Source organism: Numida meleagris, chromosome Z (assembly GCF_002078875.1).
Source record: "Numida meleagris isolate 19003 breed g44 Domestic line chromosome Z, NumMel1.0, whole genome shotgun sequence".
Lineage (NCBI taxonomy): Eukaryota > Metazoa > Chordata > Aves > Galliformes > Numididae > Numida > Numida meleagris.
Window position 1 is genome coordinate 28,127,975 of NC_034438.1, and position 13,605 is coordinate 28,141,579.

The window sequence follows — 13,605 nt, forward strand, 5'->3', positions numbered from 1 at the left end:
GTTTCATCTGTCTTAAGTACGTAATTCAACTGACCAATTTGTACATTCATCCTCCTTAATTCACACAAACCACAGAGATTACTTGTCAAGTCATAAGACAAACAGAATAATGCATGAACAAAAAGATTATAAAAAGCAACCAACTACTGCAACAAAACTCTGTCTTCACTCCCAGCCCCTATACTATAGTATAGGCATGAGTATAGTGCAAGGCAGATTGTTAGGAAATACAAACATAATCACCATAAAATAGTGGGGAAAGCTGAGATGTAAAAGATTTCTGAAATCCAGCAGAGCAGTACAGTATCTCAGGAACTGAGATCCTTTGAAAAAAAAATTAAAATAAAATAGAAAAATCACACAACAAAGGTAAATATGCCTGAAGAGTGCAGCAAACTGTTCTGATCATGCATGTTGCAGGCTTGGAATCTGTAGTTGATGCAGGCTATATGATGCTTAACTGTAAGCAAGATCTGTCCAAGAGCACAACAGGAGAGAAATGACAAATTAATTTCATATTTGAACAAACACTAGCAGTAACTGCCTCAAAATACTAGGGAGTTTGAGGCTGGCTGATGAATCTGAATTTTTTGGTTGGCTGCACAATTGAGTTCAATAAAAACTTAGGACAGCAGTCCAAGTCTAGTATCAACACAATGTAGATGTATAATAAAGTTTGCCTTTCCACACTGTTCCCTTCACCCCTTCCTGATTTTAATTTCTCTAATCTCTAGTTCATGACAGAACTTGGTTTTTCTGAGTGTAGGTGGAGCCAACTGAATTTTGGGGAGTGGTGATGGGTTCCTTCTAAAGTCAAACAACTTACCTGTCCTGACTGAGACGGACTGGCTCGTTCATCTAGATCGTGCATACAAGGAACGATGTGTAACATGACCCAGAGGTTTGCAGCACCACTCAAGAACTTACATGCATCTACAAGGTAAAAGAAGAACTATTCCCACACAGTGTGGGTTATCTGAATAAGGTAATTTCTTTATGCAGTACTTAATTTTTGTTACTTCAAGCTGGCTGCTAGAGCATTTGGTGACTCTTTTCCATTCTGATATAACAGTAAATTGTGTTATAGATCACATTTATTGAACACACTCTTACCAAGATGATGTTAATGAAGTTAGAAAGGGTAGTTTTATGGAGAGGTCCTCTTGATTTTTTACCTGAAGAGCAGTACCTAGCACAGCTCTTTTGTATTTGGAACTGCGGTGGCACATGTGCATCAGCAGATCAATCTGAGTCTTAGATGAAGAACAGAAGGTATCTGAAATTGACGAACATAATAAGTACCTGTTCCATCATTGTGTACAAAGGCACATATGTAAAGGAAATTTCAGCATAAATTACCATTTATCTCCTTGATTCTTTGCATCTTGCTTTTAATATAATATTTAAAAAAACGATTATTTTAGTCTGTTGTAAACTTATTGAAGATCTGCTGGAGTTTAACCCAGAATGCAGCTCAGCACCACACTGTCTTTCCCTCACTTACCCCTGCCCAATGGGATGGGGAAGAAAGTCAGAAATAAAGAATTAGAACTTGTAGGTTGAGATGAAAATTATTTGCTAAAACAGAAAAGAGAGAAATAATAGTAATGATAACTATAGACATATATAGTTATAAAACAAGTGATGCACAATGCAATTGCTCACCACCTGCCAGCTGATGCCCAGCCAGTTCACATGATGCTACATGGTACGGAATATGCCTTTTGACAGTCTACAGTTTAGGTCTGCTGTCTCAGTTCCGTCTCCTCCCAGCTCCATGTGCATACCAGTTCCTCTGCTGTCTGGACACTATGAGAAGATGAAAATTGAAATGCTGTTGGCTCTGCACAGCACTAAAACATCAGTGTGTTATCAACATTGTTTTTCTCCTAAAGCCAAAACATACTGGACGCTATGAAGAACAGGGCAACATCTAAATCATTTTGGTAGTAGCCATATCTCAGTATCAGCCTTTAGTGGAAATAGTTTAGCCTTTGTTGACATAACTGTTGTTTTTGTTTTCTTTTCTTTCTTTCTTTTTTTTTTTTAAGTCCAAATCCATGATAAAGTACCACATTTGTACCGGAAGACAAAGCCAAAAAAACAAGTAGCAAGTGACATTTCTTCATCTGAGCATGCAAAAATGTAATACTTGCCTTATTAGTGCTCTTCTGTTAAGTGCAGTTCTCTTAGGGAGTCCATGCACTGAAATTGTACAATTATTTGGGGGGGGTTATGGATTGTTTGAAAACAAGAAGACAAGGAGTCATGGCAACAGTAGCATTTTCGTGATTCCACTATCAAGTTGTTCTGTGATATGTATGTTCTGTGACATTAAACCCCTTTGTTATTCTGTAATAAGTAAATTAGACCACAAAACTTGAAATAACTAAATAATGCAAGATTCAGTCTCTGCATTATATGACATCCTAAAATGCAAGCAGTCAGACAATGTTTATATTGTTTATTATTATTATTATTTTATAAATCTTCTGTGTCACTAACATGAATAAAAGCAGAAACAGCTCAGAGAGCTTAAGGAGTATGAATAGACAATTCCTCTGTTCATGCAGTGTGAGTGTCTTTGTAGGCATGTGGCTGCCAATAAATAGGTTACATTTTTGCCAGGGCATCGTTGCTGGCAAATTTCACCATAAGGTTGCTGCTACTAGTGGCAGACCTGTCTGCTCTTCTGACACACACCTCCACAATCACAAAAACAGCTGCAGCTCCCTGCCTCACGGGGCATACATTCCAACAGCCATGAGAAAGCTTGGAGGTTAGAGGCAGTGGGATGCTAGGGAGGGTACTAATTCTTCCACACATGGCTTTACAGTCGTGAGTAATATTCTGTGTGGCCAAGCGCAGCAGATAGAGCATTTTCCCTCCAGGTTTTTCCCTCTTTCTCTTCAAAAGCCTTTTTCAGGGGCAAGGGTAAAAACTTGAAAATATTAAAAACTTACCACTTAACATTGCTTGATAGCTAAAAGTAAAAAGAAATCCAGAGTGTTTTTCTTGCATGCTTCTAGCCAGCTTTCACTTGCAAGTGAAGGACTGGAGAAAGCAGAATACGGTGTTCAGAAACGTGTCCACCCATTGCAACATCTGAGCTTTCTTTTACTCAACTCAGGCACTTCAGCAATTCCCTACATATGTACCTGCACTACTTTCAAATCTGTACGGCACCTGGGAGACAAAAGCTTCATTAATTAATCAAGTGACTAAAATAGTAATTTCATTTTGGAAGCAACTGAAATAGCCATTTCATTTTGGAGTTACATGTAAGACTTTGATCATTAAAACAGACTGGAGACTGAATTCTGGGCAGTGACATAGAAGATATGTTTGTAATAAGAAAAAAAAGTGTTCATTTAAGTCTTACAAGCAGCAGAGCCTGATTTATACTCCTCCTAGGGCAGAGTTAGCCTAATGAAGGTGAAGAGCCTTGGGTGGTGTCAGGAAGTAGTAGGTTTTATTATGCTTATTTTAATTCAGGGTGCTGCCAGGTAAATAGCAGGATTTCTTCTATTTGTCTTGAGGCACAAATCATAATCCTTTTCCCTGGCATGTCCGTGCAGAGTGCAGCAGTATCACGATCACTCTGTGTGAGAGGCTTATTTTGCCTGAATGTTGCAGGGTTTTTTTGTGTTCTCCAGTACCTCAGAACAAGTCATGACCATGACACTTGAGCCTAGCAGTATAAGACGTGGCTACAGCTTGATAAAGTTTCTGTATTTTCTTAGAGTATCTGAGCACTTATACAAGTGTTAACATTTTTAATCTCACAAAATTCATGACCATAGATTGTATTAGCTCTATTTGACGACTGAGAGAATAGTTACAGCAAGATTGAATATCTTGCTGAAGGTCAACCAGAAACTGTGGGAATTAAAACCAGATTCCTTCAAATAGGCCCAAACACAAGACATTCCTTCCTCTCTTGTGTCTGAGTTTTAAGACTTTTCAGGATGTTTCTGAGACCTTCCACAACTGATGAATCTGTCTGGCTATGTTTGTCATGCAAATGCAGCCAGTGCCACATGTTAGCCAGAAGTTTGAGCCAGACGCAAGGCAGCAGGATATTTTTGCTTCTGATCTCTTCAAAGATCTGATAGCTTCTTTACCCCAACCTTTTTGCAGTTATTTAAGTTCTCCTGGACTAGTGGCTGTTGCTTTGTACTGGATGGCTTCTAGTGGTAAGGATTCCCTAAACACTTGCTGCACACAAGGAAGATAAATGTAAGTACTTTATGAACATGTTTAGCTCACATTCTCATTCTTAGAATATAGCTGCTTCTTGTGCAAGCTCTCTCTCTCTCTTTTTTTTTTTTTTTTTTGTCTCTTACATTTAGTATAAATGCTCACTTGTGGTTGTTTTTGTACCCACGAAGAAACAAGAAAAAATTAAGAATGTTTCCATCTCTCAGACAGATCCTACATCTTCTACGCACTGCATGGCTGCTCCAAGTATGTCACAAAATGTTAAAGTGCTCTTTTCAGTTATGTATTTAATAAAATGTACTTGCCTATTAAGATGTTTTCGCAAGTAGACAGATGCCCCATACTTTTACACAAAAGCTTAGCAGTTCTGGAACCATCAATATTTATTAATGCTCAAGTATTACAAAGATCATTCCAAAATTCTTACACATTACTCCTTGTAATTTTACTTACACTATAAAAATATCTGGTTAACGTCCAAATATTAGTTCAAGCCCAAATGAGGTGTTTTTGTATAAGAACATCATAAGCATGAAGTTTCTGACAACTTGCAGCTTAGAGGTTTCCTGAGACAAAGAACTTTTAAAAATATTCCTCCAAAGTTTTCTGCCACATAGATTTATCTGTGGTATCCCGGCAAAATTTTAGTATCCATAACATGCTGTAAAAAGGTGCTCTAATATTTAAAGATGTGCAGTTAATGTTTAGACTTCCACTACCACATCTAGCCCTGGTTCTTTAATGTGCAGCTTCGAGACCAGAATAACATACATTTCCATGTTAGTACAATTTTTTGAGATTGCATACATCTTGTTTATGTAGACAGAAGACTTATTGCCACTGGAATTACTAAGAAATTATGCAATGGCTCTGAATTTGGAGCACAGAGAGTAGTATGAAAAGTCATAAGCATTATTCTAAATAATCTTCATGAGTTTGTGTTAAGGTTTATACATTTACACTCTGTAGTCAGAGTTGCAACATCATGTAGAACTTTAGAACCAAAGAACAACTTGAAAAAAAAATTTTTTTGCAGTATTCCTGGAACTTACATCCGTCACCATAGAATGACAGAATGGTTTGGGTTGGACAGGACCTAAAGATTATCCAGTTGCAACCCCCTGCCATGAGCAGGAATGCTTTCTGCTAGACCACATTGCTCAAAGCACCATTCAGCACAGCCTGTAGTGGTCTTCTGTCCCTTTTTCATTTTGGCATGCTTTTCTTTTTCTACCCTTCACACCTGAATATTTTTTTGTAACATTTTAACTTTCTTCCTTTTACTTTTTACTTGTCTTTATCTCCTAGTTCATCTGTTTTCTGGTTAGTATTTTCAATCAAGTTACTGCAATGCATAATTTATTTTCAGTTGGTAATTACTTGTATAAACCATTTCAAGACTATTTGAATTATTTTATTTAACACTAGGCCTTCTACTAATTTGCAGATCTTTTAAAGATCCTTGCCGCAACTGCTACTACCACAGGAAAAAAAAGTAAAAGATCAAACCACAACTGAGAGAAGATTTGAGAAGCAGAAAAGATGCAGACCAGAGACAGCAATCCACCAGATGGTGGCTATGGATGGGTTGTGGTAGTGTCAGCCTTCATAGTGATGGGCCTCACTGCTGCTGTCCTCAAGACTTTTGGTCTCTTCTTTGTTGAAATCCAGGAGCACTTCAATGAACTTGCAAGCACCATTTCTTGGATCACATCAATAACTATTGCCACCTTTCATTTAGGAGGTAGGTAAAAGTGGTCCTTTAGCACTTTGGTTTTAAGTCCTAACTTCAAAATTAAGACATGCAAGGACAGTGTTTCTTTCTTCTCTCTCTTCAAAAAATTGGCATTTGCTTCCTCTTATAAAAAAGTATCCTTGCCTCAGACATTAAATGGTGTAGTGAGTACTCTTTGCATATACACAGAAATTTGGTTACCTTAGAGAACTGTATGTACCTAGTCTCATAAGTCAGTTTTCCTACAGACTTCGTATCAAACTCAGGGATGATAATAACTTCAGAGCATGTTGGATCAAGTTCTAAACCAGTTTGTGCAAGTTCATGATTTTACAGTGACTACAATTTTTCCAAGTACTTTAAGACCTAGGGACTGTGACCCTGCTTATTAGATAAGCCATCTGCAACCAAAATGTTGACATCACTCCCTCCATTTCTTCTCCTTTTTCACTCCACAATGTTTCCCTCTCCTTCTGCCTAATGCCAGTTCAGGCTCTCCTTCCTCCCCTGAAATTAATTCCAAGTTCTTTATCTAGCAGAAAACTCATGAGGTTAAAAGAAAAAAAAAATCAGTTTACCCATAGAGAGGAAAAGGAAGACAAACCATACAGACAGCAACCAAGGAGTAAGGGAAGAGAGAGAGAACTATATACTAGTCAAATACAGTGAGCTATTGGATCAGGTCAAATACTCCATCTTACCAAAGCAAGAAGGGAAGAAAATAAAATGCACTGCATTTGGCTCTTTGCTTAGTAATCAGAGCCTTTTGTGCCATTGTGAACTGGGCCATCTTTAACTGCAGTGGTGAAGATTTCAAACACGTGCAGGCAAGAACTGCACAGAATTTGTAAAGTCCTGTCCACATATTCTCATATAAATACACAACTGCAATAAGTAAGTATCCTTACGTAATAAATTTTATTACAATTTTGTTTGTGAAGACACATCATTGTATAGATACTGTGTAATTATATACATCCCACTCAGTTCACACCTAGTACTTACAAAGACTGTGAACAACTGATCTTTCTTGGAAAAAATATATTAAGAACAAAAGAGTAATTCAAATTTAGTGTCAAAAGATAAAGAAAATCATACATTGCCAAGTTTTTATTAGTTCCATAAGATGTAACACTTGAAGCTTGATTTGCAGTATTGTTTCATTCTGACAGAAATAATTAATTGAAAAATCAGTAAAAAGCCTGTGTTTTCACCCATTTCTATGAAAATCTAACAATTTGGTTTACAAATTAGACTTATTCCTGACCTAACTGTGATACTACTTATTATTCAGACATATGAACTTAGGGCAGTAAAAAAAAAAAAAAAGCCAATATAGGAGGATAAGATCTCATAGTTTTTTAAAATTATTATTATTTTTTTATATATACCAGCAAAATTGCTGTTGCCTAAACAGGTGTTAGTCTGGCGTACTTCAAAGAAAGCAGTTATAGTTTTCATCAGAAACTACTTCTCATTCTTTGAAAACATTTGAGAGTAATTCTCTTTCAGTGAATAGAGCTTGATGATCAAACGTTCTAAAACTCTTCCATACAGCAGTTTATGAATTATTGCACCACTCAGTAATTTTCCTTCTGCCTTTGCTTCATTTATAGAGACCAGAAGACTTATTGGCGAAGATCACCTCAGCCTCCAGTTCCTTAAGCATCTTTCCTGGCCTGGCTTAGTACTTCCTAACATGTTCCACTGTGAAACCTTCAGTGTAATTTGGCTCAGTATGAAGGATGATCAGTGAATTACTAATTTTTACCATTTGGATATTTTCAACAGCATCTCTGCATCTTGCATAGAAGGAAAGCACGTTTCTATCTGAGGATCTGCATCTGCAACAGGCTGTTTGATTTACCAAGAGCAAGGTTTTTCCCCATCAGATAGGCCTCCTTTAGTGTGCCTCTTCCATTACCTCTCTCCCTAGCACTGTGATTGTTTGCAAGTTTTCTGAGTATTGCACTTTATCCTTTCAGACTCTGCTCCCTTGTTATCTACTCCGTTTCCAGTTCTGTGGCTAGCTCCTTTCTTCCTCCTGCTACCCCAAGTTGAATTTCTGCCTATTTCTTCTCATTCTCTCTACAAAAAAATATTGCCCTGTGTATCAATTCTTCTCCAGCTGCAGATTTTACTTCCATCATTAAGCACTTCCATGGATACCTCTAGTTATCTTCAGACTACTTTTCTCTTCTTTTACTCATCATATATATATATAATTCTCTGGCTGTATACACATTTTCTTGTTTCATCCCTTCCACTACATCTGACAGACTATTACTGAATTCTCTTATCAATTTTACGTGCTTACCAAATGCTTGTACTTTCGATGTAAATGCTGAAAGAATGTTTATAGTTTGTATTTCTTCTATCAGACAGCATGCTCCCTGCAGCTTTTGTGGCTGTTAATACCTCTCTGCCAGGTTTATTTCACTTGTTTTAGTTATCAAAGTCACTTCTTATCTTACTTAACACGGGTGAAAGTACAGTTGCCTGCCCCTACAAGTTATTATAAAACCTCCCTCTCTGACTGCCATCTATTCATTGTCTCCCTACTTATTTCAGTTTGTAAACAAAACACTCATTAACTGAATTTCTTTATATCCTGGAACTCCAGTTTCCAAAATACCGGCGGTTTTTCAGAAGCAGAGTAGGTGCGTCCTACAGGACGACGAATGGTACAAGAGGTTATTGGTGTTACTTGGGTTCCATCTAGTGGCCGTTGTTGTTTCACGAAAACGTATACTCTGCCGACACGAGACACCTTCATAGAATAGGTGGTATTTTGAATAAATTTGGGAGTTTCGTTTTTAAACTTGTGCTGCCATTTCTCTGTCAGCCCAGATTTCTATCTATCCTCCTTTACAGCAGAATACAACAGAACTAGGCCATCTCTCCCTCACACATGCGCGAGAGCCACTGGGCTTGACATGCACAATAAAGCTATTACTTCTGCAGATGCTTTATTTGATTGCTCAGGCATGTCGGTCTGCTCAATTTTCCTAACTTATTTATCTTGCTCCTGTTTTTCTGTTGATCTAGCCCCTGTTGCCAGCTCGCTATGTGTAAAATACACCCATCGGGCGGTTGTGATCACTGGAGGACTTGTTGCATTTTCAGGAATGGCACTGGGTTGTCTTGGGCTCAACATGATCTGGATGTATGCAACAACTGGCTTCCTACAGGGTATGACCTTATGGATTTATGGGTTTCTTGCACAAGCAGCTCAGAGCCCTTTTAAAGGATGCTAATGATAGGAGTTTTTAAATCTGATTTATATTTTGATTTTATAAACATCTAAAACCAGTGACTATACTTAAAGGTTGTTTCCCTTTTTTCCTACTCTAGAAGTAGGAACTTGAAAAGTGTTTTTAATCGGAGGCTGATAGCTCTATGAAGGCCTGAGGAACCTAAAGCATACTGAAGTACATGGACCTGGATAACCCAGACTTTGTACTTTCTGTTATGTGATCCTATATTTTGAGTGCCTTCTCCAGCTTTCAGTTGACTGCAGTACTTCACTCCAAGTAAAAACAGGCCAGAAAGTCGGCAGGAAGCAAAGCTTGCAGGGAACAAAAGAAACCATTTCCAGTTCTACAATGGATACTTGGAAATGTCTGGAATTTGAGTTTTTCGGCAGTCCTTAGTAGATTCTAGAGAGCCATTAAAATTAAAGCAAATTAGAGCAGATTTGAAACCAAGCAGTCTGACAAGACAATGAACAGTACCAGTAGCTGGTATGCTACCATCTTCCTTCACGTTCTCCCTCACTCTCTGATACTGAACACAGCTCAGCTTAACCAGAGATCTGATCTAGGACCATCTTCAAATTTGTTAAAACACCTGTTGTTATTTTTTTCCATGGAGGGAATATAACTGTGTATACATCATACTCCTGTTTGTTTGGTTTGGTTTTTTTTTTTTTTTTGGTTTTTTTTTTGTTTGGTTTTTTTGGACCTTACGACCTATTCTTACAGAACAAGTGCCACAAATAGACTGTAGCACATAATACAAATGAGCTGGTTCTTTCACTAGGAATGAAAATGTTTTTATTATCCCAGTTACTATCTTTGCAAACATAGGAGCACTGACTGTTTTAATTTCCAGCTTAACAGAATACCTCAGCAGTGTCTAACTGGTGGTACGTGTATTGGTGTTTTTCAGGGCTTGGGATTTCCTTTTCATGGACACCAGCCATCAGCATTGTTAGCCATTATTTTTCCAAGAAAAGAGCTCTGGCCAATGCTATTGCCAGTGCTGGAGAATGTGCATTTGCATTTACATTTGGGCCATTTTTCCAGTGGTTAATTGGTCAGTACGGATGGAAAGGTGCCCTCTTGATCATAGGTGGCACCCAGCTCAACATCTGTGTCTGTGGAATACTGATGCGTCCCCTGACAAGCAGCTGCCGTCTTGAGGTGAGCCACTCTGAACCACCACCAGGCAATGGTGCAACTAAGACAGACAAAGAAGAGAAGTCTACCATCACGCACAGAACCTTCAACTGGATGCTTCTGAGGAGACCAGAATTTGTGCTTTATGCCTTGTTTGGCATACTAGCTGCAATGAGTTTTTTCGTTCCTCCGTTATTTTTAGTTCCACTTAGCTACAGCCTAGGAATAGACGAATCATGGACTGCATCTCTCCTGTCCATTTTGGCTATGGTAGATTTTGCAGGCAGACTGCTATGTGGCTGGTATGCCAATCTCCACCTTATGAAAACTATTCATTTACTGACAATGACGATTACATTGATCAGTACTTCCTTGATGCTCTTGCCACTGGCTAACAATTACCTGTCCTTGGCAATATTCACTGGCTTCTATGGATTTTTCTTCGGCACAACCGTCGCTGTTCACATTACAGTGCTAGCAGAAGTTGTGGGCATGTCAGATTTTGACAGTGCTTTAGGGCTTTTCATGCTCATTCGAAGCACTGGAGGATTTCTGGGGCCTCCTCTTGCTGGTAAGTTTATACTTTGCTAAATACAGTTTACAAGAATAATGAGGAATGGTCACCCAAACTGAAATATTTATATCTGGAGCCAGATTTCCTTCTCTATTAGCTCAGGAGTGTCTGGACACACAAGTAAGTAATGAAAACATATATTTGGGACACACAGCAGATACATACTTTCAGAGAAAAAGCAGCTGAGTTTTTGGAATTTGAGAATCATCATATTGCATAAATGTTGCTATTGTTGGGAAGGTTTCTACAGACGATCACATTTAACAGCCTGAACCTTTAGGCTATGTGTACCTCAAGGAAATATTCAGAGATGCCTGCTGTTTTCAGGCAGCATTTGAGCTAACCAGTACAATATATGGGGAATCTGCATAAAAAAACAGTGAGATGAGAAAGCGAGCAATGAGATAGCACATGGGTTTATTTGTTAGCAGCAATACAAGGTTCATCTTGGAAAATGCAAGAGAAACTAGATGATGGCTGTGGGAACTTTACTAAGTGATGTGGTAGAAAAATGGCCAGTGTAACATGTCAAGAGTGAATCTGAGTCTTCATCCAAAGAGCAATGAATAAAATGACAGACCTCACAGACTACTGTGATTTCTGTGGCAATGACACCATATAATAGGATGCAAATGGGTCAAACTGAATACTGTAGTATTTTAATTCAACTTGAAAGTACAGGAACTAGGAAGATTTATGGAGAATTTGAAAGGGAATGGTGTCAGAGTCAGGTAGGGAAGATCTGAATAAAGAACCACTGTAATGAGACTTGCAGATACAGTGCCTGCTCATTAGTACTGGTTATTTGGGTATCAATGTGACCGCTTTGTGTACACGTAGCAAGCTGAAAAGAAGGTACAGAAGTGGAGAGAAACCTTGCTGTTTTCCTAACTCTTCTCTCTTACTTTCAGAGTAATACGTAAAAGATTTTATTTCAAATTTATTTTGCCTAGTAGGACTGATGTTATATTGGAGCAAGGGCCGGAGAATAGGCCAAATGCAGACAAAATTTCCAATGGTCCTGCTACTGGATGAAGGCTGACCAAAGAAGCAGCCTTCACCAGCCCACAGATGAGCCTGTAGTTGTGCACACTGAGCCGTACTCACTACCACGTGCACTGCTGCAGCACTACTACTGTACTTCTGTTTCCTCAGTACAGTGCACGATGTCTCAGGTGTGTTATGTGGATTAAAGCTATATAAAAACCAAGGTCTTTTCTTTCATTGATGTCGATGACTTTTTGAAAAATGATTAATGGGGAAGCCGGTAACGTCATAGGCAACTTGTCAAACTCTGTCGCCACCAGAGGGCCTCTCCTTTCCTCCTCTAAACTCTCACGCTCTACAGCTGTGGTCCAACTTACAGCAACTGTCGAATATGGAGCTCCTAAAATACAAAGCTGCATGATTTATTTATTTTTCTACATTGCTTTTATTGCATGATAAATTTTGAGTTGAAAAGTATTTCAAACTATGTAGCATTTTGTTTTACTAACAATTTGTGTATGCAAGGTAGATGAATAGTGAATTTTGTTTGAAATTTTAGAGTGCTAAAATGGGGCAATGTTTTATGCTTTCATGGTGTAAAAAGATGCAAGACAGGTATGTAGCCAGTGAGCTCCCTTTATGAGAAGATATGTTCACACTGTTGAGCTAATTCACACTGGCCTGTTTTCTATCAGTCACGTTACTGTCTGTTGTTTTTTCTCTATCCAGGTCTGATTGTGGACATGGCTGGAGATTACAGAGCAGGCTTCTACATGGCAGGAGCCACTCTCATCCTAGCAGCTGTATTTTTAGTCATTTTAGATCAATTTCAACAAAGAAGTGAAAGAGGAAACCAGACTAATACTAAATCAGAGAAGTCAGCATTACCTTACACTTCCTTTCATTTCCTGAAACTTCAGAAAAGAAGGTATCAAGACCATGATGTAGTGGTGTGACTACATTGGACATCATGCAACTTAGACTTACAGCAGTGCTTTGTTTTCTTGAAAGTCAATATTAGTAGGATGTTTTTAATGATGGATGTTTTGAGTAGGGGTGTTTAAAACAGAGGAAGAAAGTTGTTAGTTCACAGGCAAACAATACCTATAACCATTGTCACAATGTTATTTCGATGCTGGAACTGCATTTTGACTTCACAAGTCTTCAGCACAGCCCCACAAGGCTGTGATAGGGAAGCTAGGATCTAAACAAAATTACCCTGAAGCATGTACGCAGCAGACAGAAACCTTCCCCTCCAAATACAGACCACAGCCATCACTTTCAAACAGAAAAATATATCAGCTCACAGATGTTTAGCCTGGGGAAGCAGTAGTCAGTTTGATCATTAAATAGACTGGATATAAAATCAAGAGTACATGAATTTAGCTTTGAGATAATGGTTTACACTTACTCTACTGAGCATGCCTGGAATCCAAATAAGCCTCATAAATGTGGAAAATTACATTAGTAATATGATTCAGTAAAGAGAAAGGTAGTCCTAAGTATCAGAAGTAATAAGAAAAATGCACTTATGGAGGACTGACAATTAACAGCAGAATTAACAGCAGAAGACCTAAAATTATGGTGGACTTCAAACCAAGTGAGACTCTCAAATGTAACAGAATATTAAAAATAGTAAACGTGTTTTTGTGCAGTGGTATGATAGATGAGAGAACGATGCTTGCAAG

General features: G+C 38.3%; 1 protein-coding gene across 1 annotated transcript; it reads left to right on the forward strand.

The window, feature by feature from the left end:
- Positions 5,764-12,873, forward strand: LOC110389768 (monocarboxylate transporter 13-like). Its single transcript, XM_021380669.1, has 4 exons — positions 5,764-5,965; positions 8,756-9,148; positions 10,127-10,927; positions 12,647-12,873. The coding sequence occupies exons 1-4, from the start codon at positions 5,764-5,766 to the stop codon at positions 12,871-12,873; spliced, it is 1,623 nt and encodes a 540-aa protein (XP_021236344.1).